Source organism: Oncorhynchus masou, chromosome 20 (genome assembly GCF_036934945.1).
Source record: "Oncorhynchus masou masou isolate Uvic2021 chromosome 20, UVic_Omas_1.1, whole genome shotgun sequence".
Classification (NCBI taxonomy): Eukaryota; Metazoa; Chordata; class Actinopteri; order Salmoniformes; family Salmonidae; genus Oncorhynchus; species Oncorhynchus masou.
In genome coordinates, this window is record NC_088231.1 from 4,764,222 (window position 1) to 4,781,744 (window position 17,523).

At 40.2% G+C, this 17,523-nt stretch overlaps 1 protein-coding gene across 6 annotated transcripts; it reads left to right on the forward strand.

Annotated features, from left to right (window-relative positions):
• Positions 1 to 5,177: 5,177 nt before the first annotated feature.
• LOC135506729 (uncharacterized) lies at positions 5,178 to 14,616 on the forward strand. 6 transcript variants are annotated; one of them, XR_010450559.1, is made up of 7 exons: positions 5,178 to 5,279; positions 11,041 to 11,361; positions 11,651 to 11,953; positions 12,426 to 12,527; positions 12,646 to 12,701; positions 12,967 to 13,264; positions 14,111 to 14,616. XR_010450559.1 is itself a non-coding variant. In XM_064926066.1 (6 exons), exons 1-6 carry the CDS (start codon positions 5,237 to 5,239, stop codon positions 13,099 to 13,101), a joined length of 960 nt encoding a protein of 319 aa, XP_064782138.1. In that variant the 5' UTR covers positions 5,178 to 5,236; the 3' UTR covers positions 13,102 to 14,616. The 6 variants fall into 6 exon arrangements, 5 of the variants coding, with proteins under 5 accessions (XP_064782138.1, XP_064782142.1, XP_064782141.1 ...); XM_064926066.1 differs by having other exon boundaries at positions 12,967 to 14,616; XM_064926070.1 differs by having other exon boundaries at positions 13,063 to 14,616.
• The last annotated feature ends 2,907 nt before the right edge of the window (positions 14,617 to 17,523 follow it).

The following is a 17,523-nucleotide window of genomic DNA, read 5'->3' on the forward strand; positions in this document are numbered from 1 at the left end:
CGGGCCTACAGTACCCCATGGACTGGGAGGGTACGGTCGGGAGGAGAGATGCTGGGTTCCGGTGGGGGACATTTTGGATCCTTCTCTCCCTGAGAGACTTCCACCACCTCGCCCGGATCGTCCGGCGTCTCGTCCTCCGGGTCGTCCTCGAGGCCGGTGGCGGTGCGCTGCGGGAGCCGTGCAATGGGGGGGATACTGTCACGACTTCCGCGGTTGGCTCCCCTGCCTGTCCGGGCGGTGCTCGGCAGTCGTCGTCACCGTCCTGCTAGCCGCCACCGATCCCTTTTTCATTTGTCTGTTTGTTTTGTCTTATTAGTTTCCCCTGTGTTTATGTTGTTTTGTTTAATTAGCTTCCCTATATTTAGTAGGTAGACACACCCTTGTTTTGTGCGGGATTGTCTTTATGTTACGTGTGTGCATTTTAGGTAGTGGTGGATTTTCTTTTCTTTAACTTGGCACCCTGTGGTTTTTGGGTTGTCTCGTTGTGTGTCCCGCGCCCTGTATTTGTTGGGCTTATTATTTTGTTGTGCCTGAGTAAAGCACTTAACCTCAGTGGAACTCTCTCGAGGTCTGATTCCTGCACCCACCTAGTCCCGTGACAGAGTTCTAGAATTTATGGAATGGTTTGTACCTAATACAATGCTCTTAGTTTTAGCGATGTTCAGGACCAGTTTATTACTGGCCACCAATTCCGAAACAGACTGCAACTCTTTGTTAAGGGTTTCAGTCACTTCATTAGTTGTGGTTGCTGATGAGAATATGGTTGAATCATCAGCATACATGGACACATAACCTTGTTTAATGCCGGTGGCAAGTCATTGGTAAAAAATATAAAAGAGTAGAGGGCCTAGGGAGCTGCCCTGCTGTACACCACACTTTACATGTTTGACATTAGAGAAGCTTCCATTAGATAGATTGCTCTGAATCCACAATATATCAGAGGTTGTAAAACCCATAACACGTTTTTCAACAACAGGTTATGGTCAATAATATCACAGGCTGCACTGAAATCTAACAGTACAGCTCCCACAATCTTCTTATTATCAATTTACTTCAACCAATCATCAGTCATTTGTGTCAGTGCAGAACTTGTTGATTGCCCTTTACTATAAGCATGCTGAAAGTATATTTGCTAAGAGCTGGCAACAAGCTGGTAAGTCAGAAGGTCATACACAGGGGATCCAAAAAGGGAAGAGAACAGGCAGGGTAAAGGCTAGTAATATCGTCCGGGAGATCGGGCAATAGGTTGATAACAGGAAATCTGATAGGCTGAGGTACAGGTGGGGAATAGGCAAAAGGCATCGTTGGTGAGGCAGGCAAAAACTATCATTCACGGGAGGAGTAAATTATGGGAAAAACAGAGCTACGAATAGAAGTGTGTCACAAAACAAACAATACTTCACAATGATGGGGTGCAAAGAACTGAACTAAATAGTGTGTGATAATGAAATACGGGTGTGTGAACAGGTGATCTGAATTCAGGTGATTGGGATCTGTGGAGTGAACTGCGTTCAGGGGGTCTATGTGTTTGAGAGTGTGAGCTCGAAAGTGGGCTGGAAAGTGAGCTGCATTCAGGGGATCTACATGTTTGAGAGTGTGAGTTGGAAGCAGACGTTACAACTAAAGGCCGCTTTACCACTCTTGGGTAGCATAATTACTTTGGGTTCTCTCCAGGCTTGAGGACAAAGACTTTCCTCTAGGCTCAGAATAAAGATATGATAGAGTGGCTATAGGTCAGCTACCATCCTCAGTAGCTTTCCATCTAAGTTGTCAATGCCAGGAGGATTGTCATTATTGATCGATAACAACACTTTTCCAACCTCCCTACTCTATCTTCACAAAATTCTAACTTGGAATGCTTTTCTTTAATTATTAGTTTTTTTATGCATGAATATGATGGCTCACTGTTAGTTGTTGGTATTTCCTACCTAAGTTTGCCCACTTTGCCAACGAAGTAATCATTAAAATGACTGCCAACAGCAAATGGTTTTGTCATGAATAAACTGATTCGATGAAAGATGGAGTTTGGTGCCTTTCTGAGCATCATTTATTTTTATGTACTCCAAGTTTTTTTCCATCATTCTTTATATTATTAATATTGGCTTCAAAATACAGTTTTTCTTGTTTTTGTTAGTTTTGTCACATAATTACTCAATTTGAAGCAATTCCAGCCAGTCAGATGTGCAGCCATAATTGTAGCCACTCATTTTGCCACATTTTCTTTCAATCATACAGATTTTCCATTCCTCATCAATCCATGGAGCCTTAACAGTTCTAACAGTCAGTTTCTTAACAGGTTTACGTTTATCAATAATTGGAAGAAGCAATTTCATAAATGCATCAAGTGCAGCATCTGGATGCTCCTTATTAATCAAATCAGACCAATATATATTTTTTAACATCATCCACACCACAAAATATTTTGTATAATCTCTTATTATTATACACCATTACAGGCCAGCTATTGGAACTTAGGCTTTCCTGGATATAGCCAATATGTTGTGATCACTGCTTCCAATTTTTTTACCTTTTACCTGTTTATTTTTTTACCTTTATTCAACTAGGCAAGTCAGTTAAGAACAAATTCTTCTTTACAATGGCAGCCTAGGAACAGTACATTTTTGGATAGCCGCCCAATAAAATGGGTATTGATACAGCTTTAGAACAAAGTTCTATAGTATTAGTAAAAATGTGATCGATACTGTCATGACATTGCCCTTTCTATCTTTGGGTATAGCAACCCCCACCCCCCGGTGTCTCCCTGTCTCCTACACACAGGCTGCTGTGATCAATGAAGAGAGAGGTTGTAAATTCCTGGAGGAGATTATCTCCTCAAATGCTGTTGATGTGCAAAACAGTATAGAGACAGAGTGAATTCTCATAGAGAACAAAGGAATTTCTTCCAACTCACAGAACTTGGTTCATATTTTGAAATCTGAGATGACAAAGTGTTAACAACATTTATGTTCCGGAGAAGGTATAAAGGTTTTTTCGATGAAGAGATTTATCCAACACAAATATTCAGCTACAAACTGGTCTGGTTGGTACAATTTGGTGAAGCTCATGGGAGACAATGCGGCCACATTTCGTTTACCATAACGCTGTTTATATATAGTAGAATCCCGGATCCGGGATTGCGCGACGGAAGAAGTTAATAGCCTCAGATGTGAGTTTGCATCTAATTGTTGTATAAAATGAATGAGTGAAGATGATACTATTTGTAAAAATTGTGTAATATGATTTTGGACTGTTTAATGAAAAAACTACAATTCCTTTAGAGTTCAACTAAATCAGGACCGTCCATGAGTCCAGTTATGGTGGTGGCATCCTAGGACAAACCCTTTCTGCAATTCCGAATACTAACCCCCACCTTGAGAATTTCTCAACAGACCATGTTTTCTCCATTACGAGAGGATAAAGGTTGCAGACCAGCTTACCTACGACAATGAGAGGACCAGGTTTGAGATCAGACTCTGAATCTTTTAACCACAAGCGGTTAAACTCTGAGACTATCGATACTGACAAATAAGAACAAGTCTTTGATATGAATTACTAGTCTGCAGCTAGGAATTTGCATTGTCATCGAGCCAAGACCGTCGGCCGCCAAAATGTCTATCCATAACGACATGAATGAATGTCACTCTGAACTATCCATTCCTAACCACGACAGAGAGAGAGGACTGATACTCTCCAAAACTAACTTTTCATTGAGACCCTAATGACACACTGAGCGTAAATATGTTGGTTACAATTGTTCTCGAATGAGTGACGTTCATGTACAAAGGATTAGCATTTCCAATTATTATAATTATCAACATGTGTTGTCTTATCTCAGTCAACCCCGCTTCCCCTGCCCATCACCAAGCCCGATGCGGTTTATCACTAGAAACTCCGTTATCATTTCCTTGTAACTATCAACTGTTTGTTTATGCATTTCTGTGAATTGCTTGGTTATTAATCAATTTTTTAAGACAATTGACGTATGGATGACTCATGGTGAAAAACTGGGTTCATACAGATATGTAATTAACATTTGTAATGAGACTAGCGTGAGGTAAAGTAAATCATTAGCTTTAATTAAGACTAAATGATCCAGATGTGAAAATATCTGAAAGTTATTTTGAAGGGAAATTATTATTGTAATCTGAATATTTCCCTTGGTGCCCGACTTCCCTAGTTAATTACAGTTACATGATTAATCAGTTTTCATCACGTAATAATAATTACAGAGAACCTTTGATAAAAACTAGGTCTTCAGTTAATGATAGTAAAAGACACAACAATACATGGATGATCTTGTTCCTGTAGTGTTTGTAAACACCCTGGTAGGTTGATTAATAACCTGAACCAGATTACAGGCACTGGTTACAGTGAGAAGCTTCCTCAGTGAGAGCTTCCTGACTGGTTTTTTGATGAAAACCAGTCAATATTCAGGTCCCCAAGAAAGTAGACCTCTCTGTTTACATCACATAGGATTATCAAGTATTTCACGCATACTGTATTATGTAGATACTGTTCATTAGCACTTGGTGGCTTATAGCAACACTCCAAAAGAAAAGGCTTTAGATGTGACAAGTGACCACAACCACAACACTTCAATAACACTTGATATAAGATCTTCTCTAAGCATTAATGGGATATGGCTCTGAATATAGACCTGGCTCTCAAGAGAAGATAGGCTATGTGCACACTGCTCACACAACACTTCCTAACTTCCTGCCAAATGTATGAACATATTAGAGACACATACTGTATGTCCCTCAGATTAAACAGACCCACAGAGAATTTAAACAAATCCGTAACCCGTATTTATGTTTGTACTTTAACTATGTTACAACATTGTATATGGCAATAATATGACATTTTAAATGTCTCTATTCTTTCTGAACTTTTTGTGAGTGTAATGTTTACTGTTTATTTTTATTTTTTATTTCACTTTATTTATCTATTTCACTTGCGTTTGGAATGTAAACATATGTTTCACATGGCAATAAAGTCCTTTGAATTTAAAATGACAAGAAGGGACACTCCCCACTTGCTCTAACATGTTTGCCTGATAGAGAGAGAGAGACAGCGCACACGATGTGTGAAAAGAGAGAAAGAGGAATAGAGAGACAGGGCACCCAATGAGATCGAGAGAGAGAGAGTGAGAGAGAGAGAGAGAGAGAGAATGTTGCAATTGGTGGGAGAACGTAAAGTGAATTATACTTAATCTGAGCACCTATTGAAAAGAAAAATGATAAGATTCGTTCTCTGGATATTATTCTTTCTCAAAAGTGGTAAGTCTGCCGTGTCAAACTGAGAGTCAATTACAAAAGTAGGCTACTATCATGTTACATGACTCTTGTGTAATTGATGTGAATATGTTATATTATTGCAAAACTGTTGTGGCAGATGGTGCAGAAAATATTGTTATAATTACACAATCGCTTTTTGGTCATGTCCTTATCGTAAAAGAGAAAATGTGTTCTAGATGACTTACTGGTTAAATCCGGGATGCCAACTTTTGAGCTCCAGAGTGGTAAAGCAGTCTAAGGCACTGCATCTCAGTGCTTGAGGTGTCACAACAGACACCCTGGTTCAAATCCAGGCTGTATCACAACTGCCCGTGATTGAGAGTCCCATAGGGCGGTGCACAATTGGCCGGGTTTGGCCGATGTAGGCCATCACTGTAAATAATCATTTGTTCTTAATTGACTTGCCTAGTTAAATAAAGGTTAAATAATAAGAATGTAAAAAAGAAAGCTTGGAGTGAGATTTGCAATGTGAATTTCATTGCCCCCTGGCACAAACCCTAGATGATAATTGTAGTTTTTTTAAAGCTCATTTCCTGCAATTCTACGCGTTTGACATGACTTAGGCGTATGACCAGGGTAAAACAAAGAATAACAATAAACACAGGTCAGCTGTATTCAGGATGCCTTTAAACTCCAAACTTGACGCGTTTGTTACTTTGAGATTATTATTTTTTTTGGGGGGGGGTGTAAAGTACATTTTTAATATTCATGGTTGATGCAGTGGGGAACCAAATGATAGAATGCAGTCTCCTTATCCATACACTGCTTTCAAGGTAAGTTCACAAACATTTTGTAATTTGGGTGGATTATCTCTTTAAAATAGGGCTGGGAGAAAATCCTGCTTGCCGGGTTGTCCTCCTCTGAAGTGCTGTGTGTTTGAAAATGTTCTTGTTCTAACAATTCATTTCTTACTAGTTGAAGATCCTTGACATCATCTTACTCTACACGGACAAAATATAATGTGTTCATGAGTCACCGTACCATCTCTGCCTAGCATGTGCACAATACTAAAATGTCCAAAATGATACATTTAATAGCCAATGCTTATATCGTTTTTTTATTGAACCTTTATTTAACTAGGCAAGTCAGTGACAATGACTGTAACGGTTTTCTTCTGGGGAAAGAGAGGCGGACCAAAATGCAGCGTGGTTAGTTTTGTACATCTTTAATAAAGATGAAAGTACAACAATCTACAAAACAAGAAACGTGAAAAAAAACAACAAACCAGTCCTATCTGGTGCCACAAAGACAGGAACAATCACCCACAAAACCCAACACAAAACAGGCTACCTAAATATGTTTCCCAATCAGAGACAATGACGAACACCTGCCTCTGATTGAGAACCATATCAGGCCAAAAATAGAAATAGACACACCAGACACACAACATAGAATGCCCACCCAGCTCACGTCCTGACCAACACTAAAACAAGGAAAACACACACGAACGATGGTCAGAATGTGACAATAATGGCCTACCAAAAGGCAAAAGGCCTCCTGCGGGGACGGGGGCTGGGATTAAAAATGTAAAAAATAAAATACAAACAGAACAAAACGCACATCACGACAAGAGAGACACAACAACAAGACATAAAGACAGATCTAAGAAACAAATCACATATCATTGTCAAATATACAGGATACGAACGTTCAAGCTACAAACAATGGATACGTAGCATTTTGCAACAACAACAAAAAAATGTATAGACATCTATGGACAAAAAAACCCATAACTAATCATTTCTTATGAAGAAAAATGGTGGATATAGTGTTTTGGAAGTAAACTCTTCAAATCTATCCCTGAGTAAAGTAGTCATAGTTCTTGTACCCAGGCAACACTCAAAATGTAAAGTTTCATCATGCGTGTTCAACTTACCCAGAACATCTAGCTTTACAACTGCAACGGTCCGATTATGACAGACACACTCATATGGGCCCTTGTAATTGTGCACAGCCTCTTCTTATTTGTACGACTTATTCAAAACTGTCCATGAATGGATAACATATCCTCATATAATTCATTTTCAAAGACGCAAGTAGGCATATCAGATTTCAAATATATGACTACAATATGACTAAAATTGTGAAGAAGTGGAATAATCAAATACGTGTGGGGAATAACAGTAGTGTTCTTGCTGATAAGTCAAGCACAGTAATGAAACAACATGTTTGTCAATCATTAAGAATGAGAATTGTCAATAAATAATCAAATCTCCAAAAGACAAGAATACATACTGACTGCCCTCGACCAGCACAAAAACATCCTGTGGCAGACTGTAAATAGCATTGACTAGTCCGATATGCAACTGTTCAGGGAAGTCAGGAACCAATACACGCAGTCAGTCAAGAAAGCAAAGACCAGCTTCTTCAGGCAGAAATTTGCATCCTGTAGCTCTAACTCCAAAAAGTTCTGGGACACTGTAAAGTCCATCGAGAACAAGAGCACCACCTTCCAGCTGCCCACTGCACTGAGGCTAGGTAACACGGTCACCACCGATAAATCAATGATTATCGAAAACTTCAACAAGCATTTCTCAACGGCTGGACAAGCCTTCCTCCTGGCTTCTCCAACCTCGGCCAACAGCTCCGCTCCCCCCTCACAGCTACTCGCCCAAGACTCTCCAGGTTCTCCTTTAACCAAATCCAGATAGCAGATGTTCTGAAAGAGCTGCAAAACCTGGACCCATACAAATCAGCTGGGCTTGACAATCTGGACCCTCTATTTCTGAAACTGTCCGCCGCCATTGTCGCAACCCCTATTACCAGCCTGTTCAAAATCTCTTTCATATCGTCTGAGATCCCCAAGGATTGAAAATCTGCCGCAGTCATCCCCCTCTTCAAAGGGGGAGACACCCTGGACCCAAACTGTTAGACCTATATCCATCCTGCCCTGCCTATTTAAGGTCTTCGAAAGCATAGTCAACAAACAGGTCACTGATCATCTCGAATCCCACCGTACCTTCTCCGCTGTCCAATCTGGTTTCCGAGCCGGTCACGGGTGCACCTCAGCCACGCTCAAGGTACTAAACGATATCATAACCGCCATCGATAAAAGACAGTACTGTGCAGCCATCGACCTGGCCAAGGCTTTCGACTCTGTCAATCACCATATTCTTATCGGCAGACTCAGGAGCCTCGGTTTTTCTAATGACTGCCTTGCCTGTTTCACCAACAACGTTGCAGACAGAGTTCAGTGTGTCAAATCGGAGGGCATGCTGTCCGGTCCTCTGGCAGTCTCTATGGGGGTGCCACAGGGTTCAATTCTCGGGCCGACTATTTTCTCTGTATATATCAACGATGTTGCTCTTACCACCCACCACCAACTTCAAACATCTGCTATCTGAGCAGCTAACCGATCGCTGCAGCTGTACATAGTCTATCGGTAAATAGCCCACCCAATTTTACCTACCCCATCCCCATACTGTTTATATTTATTTACTTTTCTGCTCTTTTGCACACCAATATCTCTACTTGTACATGACCATCTGATCATTTATCACTCCAGTGTTAATCTGCAAATTTGTAATTTTTCACCTACCTCCTCATGCCTTTTGCACTCAATGTATATGGACGCTCTCTTTTTTTCTACTGTGTTATTGACTTGTTAATTGTTTACTCCATGTGTAACTCTGTGTTGTCTGTTCACACTGCTATGCTTTATCTTGGCCAGGTCACAGTTGCAAATGAGAACTTGTTCTCAACTAGCCTACCTGGTTAAATAAAGGTGAAATAAATAAAAATGTAAAATAAATCTGCCCCTACACTCGAACCAAATTATTTTTCTATGTATTGTCCCCACCCTATACTAAAACTTACACTGTAGGTAGGTCTGTCTGCTGCCTTTTCGTTGTCACAGCCTAAACGACAATCACCAAAGGAGGGGACTGGTGTGGATTAAATCAACTTTTGTACATGCTGTCAAAATGCTGCATTTTGCAATACGGACTGGAGAAACAACCACCTAATTTTGTTGACAACATATATAAAACAGTGGTACCATACTACTCTTTTTTAGAGTTGTATAAACTCAGCAGAGATGGTTCTCTCTCCATTCAGCTCCACTCTAATCTTGAGGGGTGTTTCTTTTTCCATCCAATCTCCTTAATTCCTTAGATAACTAGACTAATCATATGCTTCAATGTGTGGCGGTTCACAGTGCTGTGGCACGACATGACGATAGAGATTCAGATCGTGATGCGTCCTTGGTCATGTGCAGTGTTGCTCTATGTTATTCTTGTACAAACTAGGTTTAGTAAATGTGAAGCTCCAGTTCACTTCATTGTATTCAGAGTCTTTCGTATTATATCCATTAGTAATAAGAGCTAAGACACTACAGACAGTACGTACTAAAGTCAATTTCAACCACTCTTGCATTAGTCCCCACAATTGGTGATTGGCATTTAGGCTGTGACAACGAAAAGGCAGCAGACAGACAGACCTACACTACAATACGTTTTAGCAGGGACGTTTGGTAGGGTGACCTGATTTGTAACTATGAAAATAATTTTGTCAAACAGATTGTGAACCCAAAAGTGAAAATTGTATTCTAGAGGGGGGACAATAACTAGAAAAATAATTAGTTAGGGTGCAGGGGCAGATTTATGTCATCTATTCTTCAGGAAATTTAATTAGCTATTTACTTTATTTAGTCTGATCGGTGGAACAATTCTCATTCTCTTGACAATGGGCAAACATATAGGCTCATTACTGTGTTTAACTATTCCCCACACGTATTTGATTATTCCACTTCTTCACAATTTTGCCACTGTGGTCATATATTTTAAATCTGATATGCCTACTTATGTCTTTGAAAATGACTGACATGAGGCTGTGTATTTTTGCAGCCATTCATGGGCAGTTTTAAATAATTCAAATAGGCATAAGATATTAAATTCTCCAGGAATCAAAAATAATTTTCACATTTTAGTATTGTGCAGAGATGAACACATTATATTTTGTCTGTGTAGAGTAAGATGATGTCAAATCAAATCAAATGTATTTATATAGCCCTTCGTACATCAGCTGATATCTTTAAAGTGCTGTACAGACCCCCAGCCTAAAACCCCAAACAGCAAGCAATGCAGGTGTAAGATCAAGGATCTTCAACTAGTAGGCATAAACCAACTAAATGTTGATATTATTTTGATTTCTCTTGAAAGTTGGTTGATTTTGAGAAATACTTTTTTTTTAACAAGAACATTTTCAAACACCCAGCACTTGGGAAAACGACCAGGGGGGGCAACCCTCCTGGAGAGCAAGCAGCAAATCTCCCTGGAGGGGGAGGGGGGACCAGGGGGCAATTAAATTCACATAGCAGACCGCACTCTAAGATGTTTTCAAAAGTTGTCAGCCCTGTAAGAGGTGTGCAGTGAAAGCTAATGAAGAGTGTGAAATTAATGTGTGTCTCAAAGCCAACGCTCGAGCGTTGGCAGCTCTGGATTATATAAAGGTCAAAATAGTCGTATTTAGTGTTCATGAGTTAGAAATGTGAACTAAAGTGTAGGCTACACCTAGTAGCCATAACTACAACTCAATGGATTATAAAATAATAATAATACAAAGACAATACAAGCAAAAATGTACGTACTGTAGGTCACTGCGTACTGTAAAAGTATACATTATTTAATCCTAGTCTATCATGTGCTTGGCTTGGATCTGGGATCGCCTACAGGATTTAGTCCTGTTAATGTCTTGTATTGATGTAGCTCCTGCCCTTAGACAATGTTTTCTTTCTTCCTTTCAGATCTGATTGATGCTGTAAATGTGTTGGGAAAAGAGGGAATGAAAGTAACTTTACCGACTGGACTTAATGACCTACCTAGTGGCACTATTATGGCATGGTCTTTCACATTGAGTCGTTCAGATTCATTTGATAACATAGCGCTGCTGAATGCTGGTGTGATTACAACAAACTACAGTAGGAGGTTCAAAGACAGACTGAAGCTGGATACTCAGACTGGATCTCTCACCATCAGAAACCTCACCATCAACGACTCTGGACTTTATAAAGTACTTATCATCAATACACAGAGTTCATCTAAGATTGTAAATCTAACTGTCTATGGTGCGTGTCTGGCTTCTTGTTTTACTTCCCTTTTTTCGATTCTCCCATTTAGTCTGTTACCCAGAGTTGTTTCAATGAAGATCAAGAAAGACCTTTTTATTTAGTTAAATGTTTTTAAACTAACATTTACCATGGCAGATCTGAGTCTACACATGTTTGTAAAAATAAATAGCCCACTTCTTCATATATGTTTAGGTCTCATTCATGACCTCTTAGTTTTCACTGTCAACACATCATTTTGTATCTCTGTTTGTCATTGAGTCACTGCTTAATCATTCTGCTATCCCAGCCTCAGTGTCTGCTCCTCACATCAGTCCCTCAGTGGACAGTCCATTTGAAAAAGTGAGCTGTTCCTTGGTGTGCACTGTGAAGAACGCGGGAGAGGTGATCTTGTCCTGGTACAGAGGAGGGGAGATACTCAACCAGACCAGCAGCCCTGATCTTCTAGCCAATCTCTCTCTCCCTCTGGAGTTAAACAAAAGACATGTTGACACCTACAGCTGTGAGGCTTCCAACCCTGCTGACTCAAAACCAACTCCGCTCATCATTGAAACGCTCTGCCCTCAATTGTCCTCACGCTCTGCCCTCAAAGGTATTGTTTTCCCATGTTGTGGATCAGTGAGAGCCAACACTCAGACAGTGTCTGCTATTCATTTCCTTTTCCTTTTTTTTAACAGTAAAACCTGAGGGGAGTTTTTGCAAAATCCCTCAACATGCGTATTATCATATTGTAATTATTTTAACTTGTGTATTACAGGGAGCAGATTTCTGTATTTATATTCCTATGATTCTTGTAGCCTACCTTATAATACCTTCATCAATGTCATTCATCAGTATTGACTAAAGCACATGGCTCGGGTTTGAACAGCTGAATTTCATTTAGACAGGAAGAATATAGGCTTCAGGTGAATACAGGGCAAGGCCACATACAACATACAGTTGATTAAAAAATATGGGAGATGAGAAGACGTTAATGAAAAAGATATGACAAGCAATGCCAAATGAGTGACTGAACAGATAACCCCCCCCCCCCCCCAACCCACCCTCCATTTTACTCCTGACAGGGTCTGGTCGCAATCCTGTCCCAATCATACTGGTCACATTGTTAGCAGTTGGGATAATAAGTGTTGGTACTTACTGGGCAGTTAAAATAAGGAAATGTGGAGGTAAGTACAATCTGTGTTACAGTTGACATCATACAGAGCACCCTGAAGGCAACAAACACAGAACATACACTGTAGGTAATCATGTAATATTATGCCTTTTCCCTTTATTTCAATGCAGCCTGCAAGCAAAGAGAAGCAGCCCAACATTATGCTGATGTGAACTTTCAGAGATCGGTAAGGTCTGTGTTTATGGATGTGTGCATGCACTGTGTATATATGTGCATGCATATTATACTACTTTCCATGCAACTTCTGTATCTGTGAACACACACACACACACACATATTTAGGATGGAAGTGGTCACCTGTTGTTGGCTTGTATAACATACTAGCCAATGTGAAAATACAGAATACACAAGAACAAGCACAGTTTGCAAATGGGTGGATCTTATTGAATTACAGGCTTCTGTTTCTATTTGTTTATGTGCTGGCTTTACAGGTTGGGGATACACTGGTATCTGGCACCGGAGGAGTCTGTTCACCAGAAGAGGAGTCTGTTTTGTACGCTGATGTCAGAATCTTACCTTCTGTTCAGACAGGACTGGATTCAATCACTCCTCTCTCAAAGCTGTGACCTTGGCGTGGTTTAGAGGCTTGTGTGTCTCAATGACCCCGAGAGCTACGCCGGAGGGGCTTGGGCCCCTGGTAGGTTTAGCCATTCCGGATTGGTCTCCGGTGAGGGGCCAGACCAACAACAGCATTGGTCCTACATGTTTCACGTTGGTATGGTGCTATAGGTAGGCAACTATACCACTCTGACTATGTTACATGCTGTGTGTACAGTTGAAGTCGGAAGTTTACATACACTTACGTTATAGTCATTAAAACTTGTTTTTCAAGCACTCCACAAATGTATTGTTAACAAACTATAGTTTTGGCAAGTCGGTTTGGACATCTACTTTGTGCATGACACAAATCATTTTTCCAACAATCGTTTGCAGACAGATTATTTCACTTATAATTATAATAAACGGCGGTGTAGTTATAATATTTACATGTGATCAGAAGCATAGCTGATAGGAATGTGTTTTACAGAAATCAGGCCTACACAGAATACTTCTGATCTTCTGTACATCACTGTTCTATCTGCAAGGTTCTTTGAAACATCCCCTGATGTTAGTCTAACAACAAAACCCACAAATGGAGAGAGAGTGTGGGACTCTTATGGTTGCTCAATTAAGACTACAAATATACATGTATCAAAATGAACATGTCATCCAATGTAGATTGCATCAACCCCTTCATCATCCCCATAGTATAGTCGGTGCGTATGTGTGTGCATGCATATGCATGTGTGCATCCGCGATTGCATGCTGTGTAGAAATGAGCTTCTTTCACACCATAGCGTGTGGTTATCGCTTCTCTGTCTGTTCTCTTTGTAGACAGTAGCCTATATGGGTCAGTCACTCTCATTCTCACTTGCTTATAAGAGAGATGTGGTACCTTCCTCCAGCACTGTACAGCTTCTCTTACACAAAATAGCTCAAGCAACAAGCCATGCTCTCTATCCCCTTTGGATAAGAAAGGAGATATAACAGGTATAACAGACTGACCTTTGCCCCCTGACATATAAACTATTACAGCATAAATACTGGAGGCTGAGACAGGAGGACTCGGGAGACACTGTGGCCCCGTTCGACGATACCCCCGGACAGGGCCAAGCAGGCAGGATTTAACCCCACCCACTTTGCCAAAGCACAGCCCCAAACCACTGGAGGGATATCGTCAAACCACCAACTTACAACCCTGAGACAAGGCCGAGTATAGCCCACGAAGATCTTCCCCACGGCACAAAGAGGAGGAGGAGGAGGATCAAGAAGAGGAGGCGGAACAAGCAAAATAGCCTGGATAAATCCAGTATGTTTGTGCTATCATATCAACTCCTTGTCCTTGTCATGCCAAACACCGGCATGTTTGGCATGACAATGAGTGAAAAGGATTTGGCATGATAGCACAGACTGGATTTCTCCAGGCTACAAGCACACGCCATAAAATGGGAACTAGAATTAACTAAGTTGTGTTAGAATTATGCCATAGGCTCTGTAATATATGCAGATTTAATAAAATGGTGCAGTTATCGTGCATTTAATTGAACTTGTCTGTCTGGGAAAATACTAAAGCCCCACTCCTTACTTTGAAAAACAATAAGACAGCAACTCTGCCACTTGGTTTGCTATAAAGCTGAGGAATAGGGCTGAAGAAACAAACCATAGAAAGTCCCACCAAGTTGACTGCTTTAAAATGGTGTATGGCTTCAGTGTTCAAAGGCACTGACCATACTCAAGTTTTGTGCAAAGTGCGCTCTCTATCCAACTCTAGGGACTGAGGTTACTTAAAAACTGTGATGCAGCCTTTGCTTGAGTAGCTTTCTCAGGAGCAGTTAGTTGAGTTTTTATACAAGACAAAGCAATTGGTGAATTTCTTAACAATTTTGTTCAGGTCTCTTATCATGTGGACTTTAGACTTGATATTACCTTTTTGTGTTTTTTAATTCTCAGTGTGCTGGGGACTGTACATACTAAAGTTGAGACAGAAGTGAAGACAGTAGGCTGGTTTCCATTGACCCAGGTTTATTCCACAAAATCAATGTTGCAACAAAATAAATGTGACAGTTGTAATGGAAACAGCAGGTATAGAAGACATTTTTTGTAAAGATCGACAATATTTGTATCCATTCGACACGGGTCGGTTTTTCTTTTCTCAATCTTTCTTTATTGCGACAAATTAACTCAGGTGGTCTGTGCAACTCAGGACCACAATAACCCACTGGCACAGAGCTAAACGCCTAGAGTTGTAGCCATGAGGGCTGTGTACTGAATTTCAACTTACACTCTTCAGATGAAGTACAAATAAAGGAAAGTAAATATATGGCTAGTGAGGGTGCGACTAACTGACAGAGACACACAGAAAGGTTCTGCAAACACTCAGGAGTCATGTGTTACAATGTGTACTAACTGTGTCTGTGCTTGCAGTCTTTTTGGCGTCAGTGGCGTCAGAGAAGTCCAGCTATTCAAGTAATCATTGTTCGAGAGTGTGTGTGTGTTTGTGTGTTACTTCTGCTTTTTCAACATTTAGAGAAGTGAATCAGACAGGTTAAAAAGAATGCAACTGTCTGACCAAGCAGAGGAAGTGCCACTGTATTGGACCTGCATCCTGTGTTCAAACATGTCTGAGGTTTTTGGGTTAAAATGTCCTGGTACTGTAAAGTTCACAATGCCGGTGACCTTAATAAGGGCCCCAGGACCAGTTGAAGCAAAATAGCCCCATAACATCAAAGATCCACCACCATATTTTACAGTAGGAATGAGGTATTTTCTGCATATGCATTGCTCTTTCATAGGCAAAACCCACCGCTGCTGTGTGTGGCCAACAAGATTTATTTTCAGGTCATATGACCATAGTACCGGTTACAATGCCATTTATCAAACTCCAGGCAGTCATATGGTCAGATGTCATGTAAATAGAGGTCTTTGGCAACTCACACCAATGGTGTGTAGTATTTATGTTTTTTGCTAATCTTTATCAAGGCATCCAATCATTTCGGACCCCTCTGTACATATGTGAGTGTCTCTGCTTGTGACCACAGACTCCTTTCCTTTCCCATCAGTCCGTCACATTGTGTGGTCAGCGCTTTTCTGTCACTTGTTACTTGTGGTTTGACCCCACTGAGAAGCAGCCCCACACAGTCTTCTCTGCGAAGAGGAGTCCAATCTGACACCTATGTGGTGAAATACCACGGCTATGAATACGTTACACTGCAGCGAACAACATAGTTCTCAATAATACTAAAGGTCTACTCATCAGTTTTACAATGGTCGAATCCATTTAGGCTTGTAGGGGTTTTTAGATTTCTAAAAGATAAAGTGTAACACTGGAAAAAGTAGAGCTATTCTGCATGGGGGTAGGCCTGGGAGTGTATCTTTACAGTACTTTTATACAACAGTGCTTTCACATTTTCTAACTGAATGATGTATGCAAAATGGTAATTTGCATACCTAATTTGCTTAGAAAATGTGTTCTGCCTGTTCTTCAACACAAGGGAGCCTCCAGCATACATACTCCATGCACTTGATAATATAGTATGAATATGGTAAAAGCCTAATATCTTTCTGTGCTTATGTCTCACCCACACAAACTCACATACCAAACTAATGTTCATCTAAAATGGTTTAGGATCCTATCCACTAGCATTTTCCACAAGAATTGAATTGACTAAATGAATAATACTTCATTAAAACTTCAGTAGATTTCAGCCAATATGACTTGCATGAGAGAAAACAACAGTTTCTCCACTTCTACTTTGTTTATATTTCAGTTGTTGCGTCTATTAAATTTATTTTATTTGATGACTTTATGATTTCATTCCAAGTCATCATCTCATCTCTATATAGCTGCTACCTATGCTGTCTGACAAAATCGCTATTTTAGTAGATCTTCAAAGTAAATATGGAATACTTTTATGATTGCTGATGTAACAGTACTCTTCTTGCGCTGTGTACAATCAGTCATCGACATGGAACTCCAACATGTAGCACCAGTCATGTAGATTTATTCTGATAGGAACGGCACAAAATTGCACGTCATACAATGCACATCTCACCATCCAACTCTGCACTCTGGTTTGGTGCTTGTTCACTGGGCTAGTTACCAAAATAATACAATTACAATATACAATATAATATCTTTAACAATGTACCTGATAGGAACGTCACAAAATTGCACGTCATGCAATGCACAACTCACCATCCAACTCTGCACTCACGCACTGTACAAAATATATGAACCCCCCCCCACCAGACACAGTAAGTTGCTAGCAAGTACTGGCGGGAATTCTTTACAACAAAATGCATAACAAATATTCTCCAAAAAACGCTGCATCTTATGTGTGATGTTCGAATAACATTTACAAACAATTTGATATAAATTGTACATTTAAATCATCACTTGAGAGTATAAAAATCACTTTTGATATACAGTGCTTTGCAACCAACAACTT

Coding starts and splice junctions, on each gene's coding strand:
- LOC135506729 (XM_064926066.1), top strand. CDS start 5,237: ATGATAAGATTCGTTCTCTGGATATTATTCTTTCTCAAAAGTG. Junction 11,954..12,425: donor CTCACGCTCTGCCCTCAAAG/GTATTGTTTTCC, acceptor TACTCCTGACAG/GGTCTGGTCGCAATCCTGTC. Junction 12,702..12,966: donor ATGTGAACTTTCAGAGATCG/GTAAGGTCTGTG, acceptor CTGGCTTTACAG/GTTGGGGATACACTGGTATC.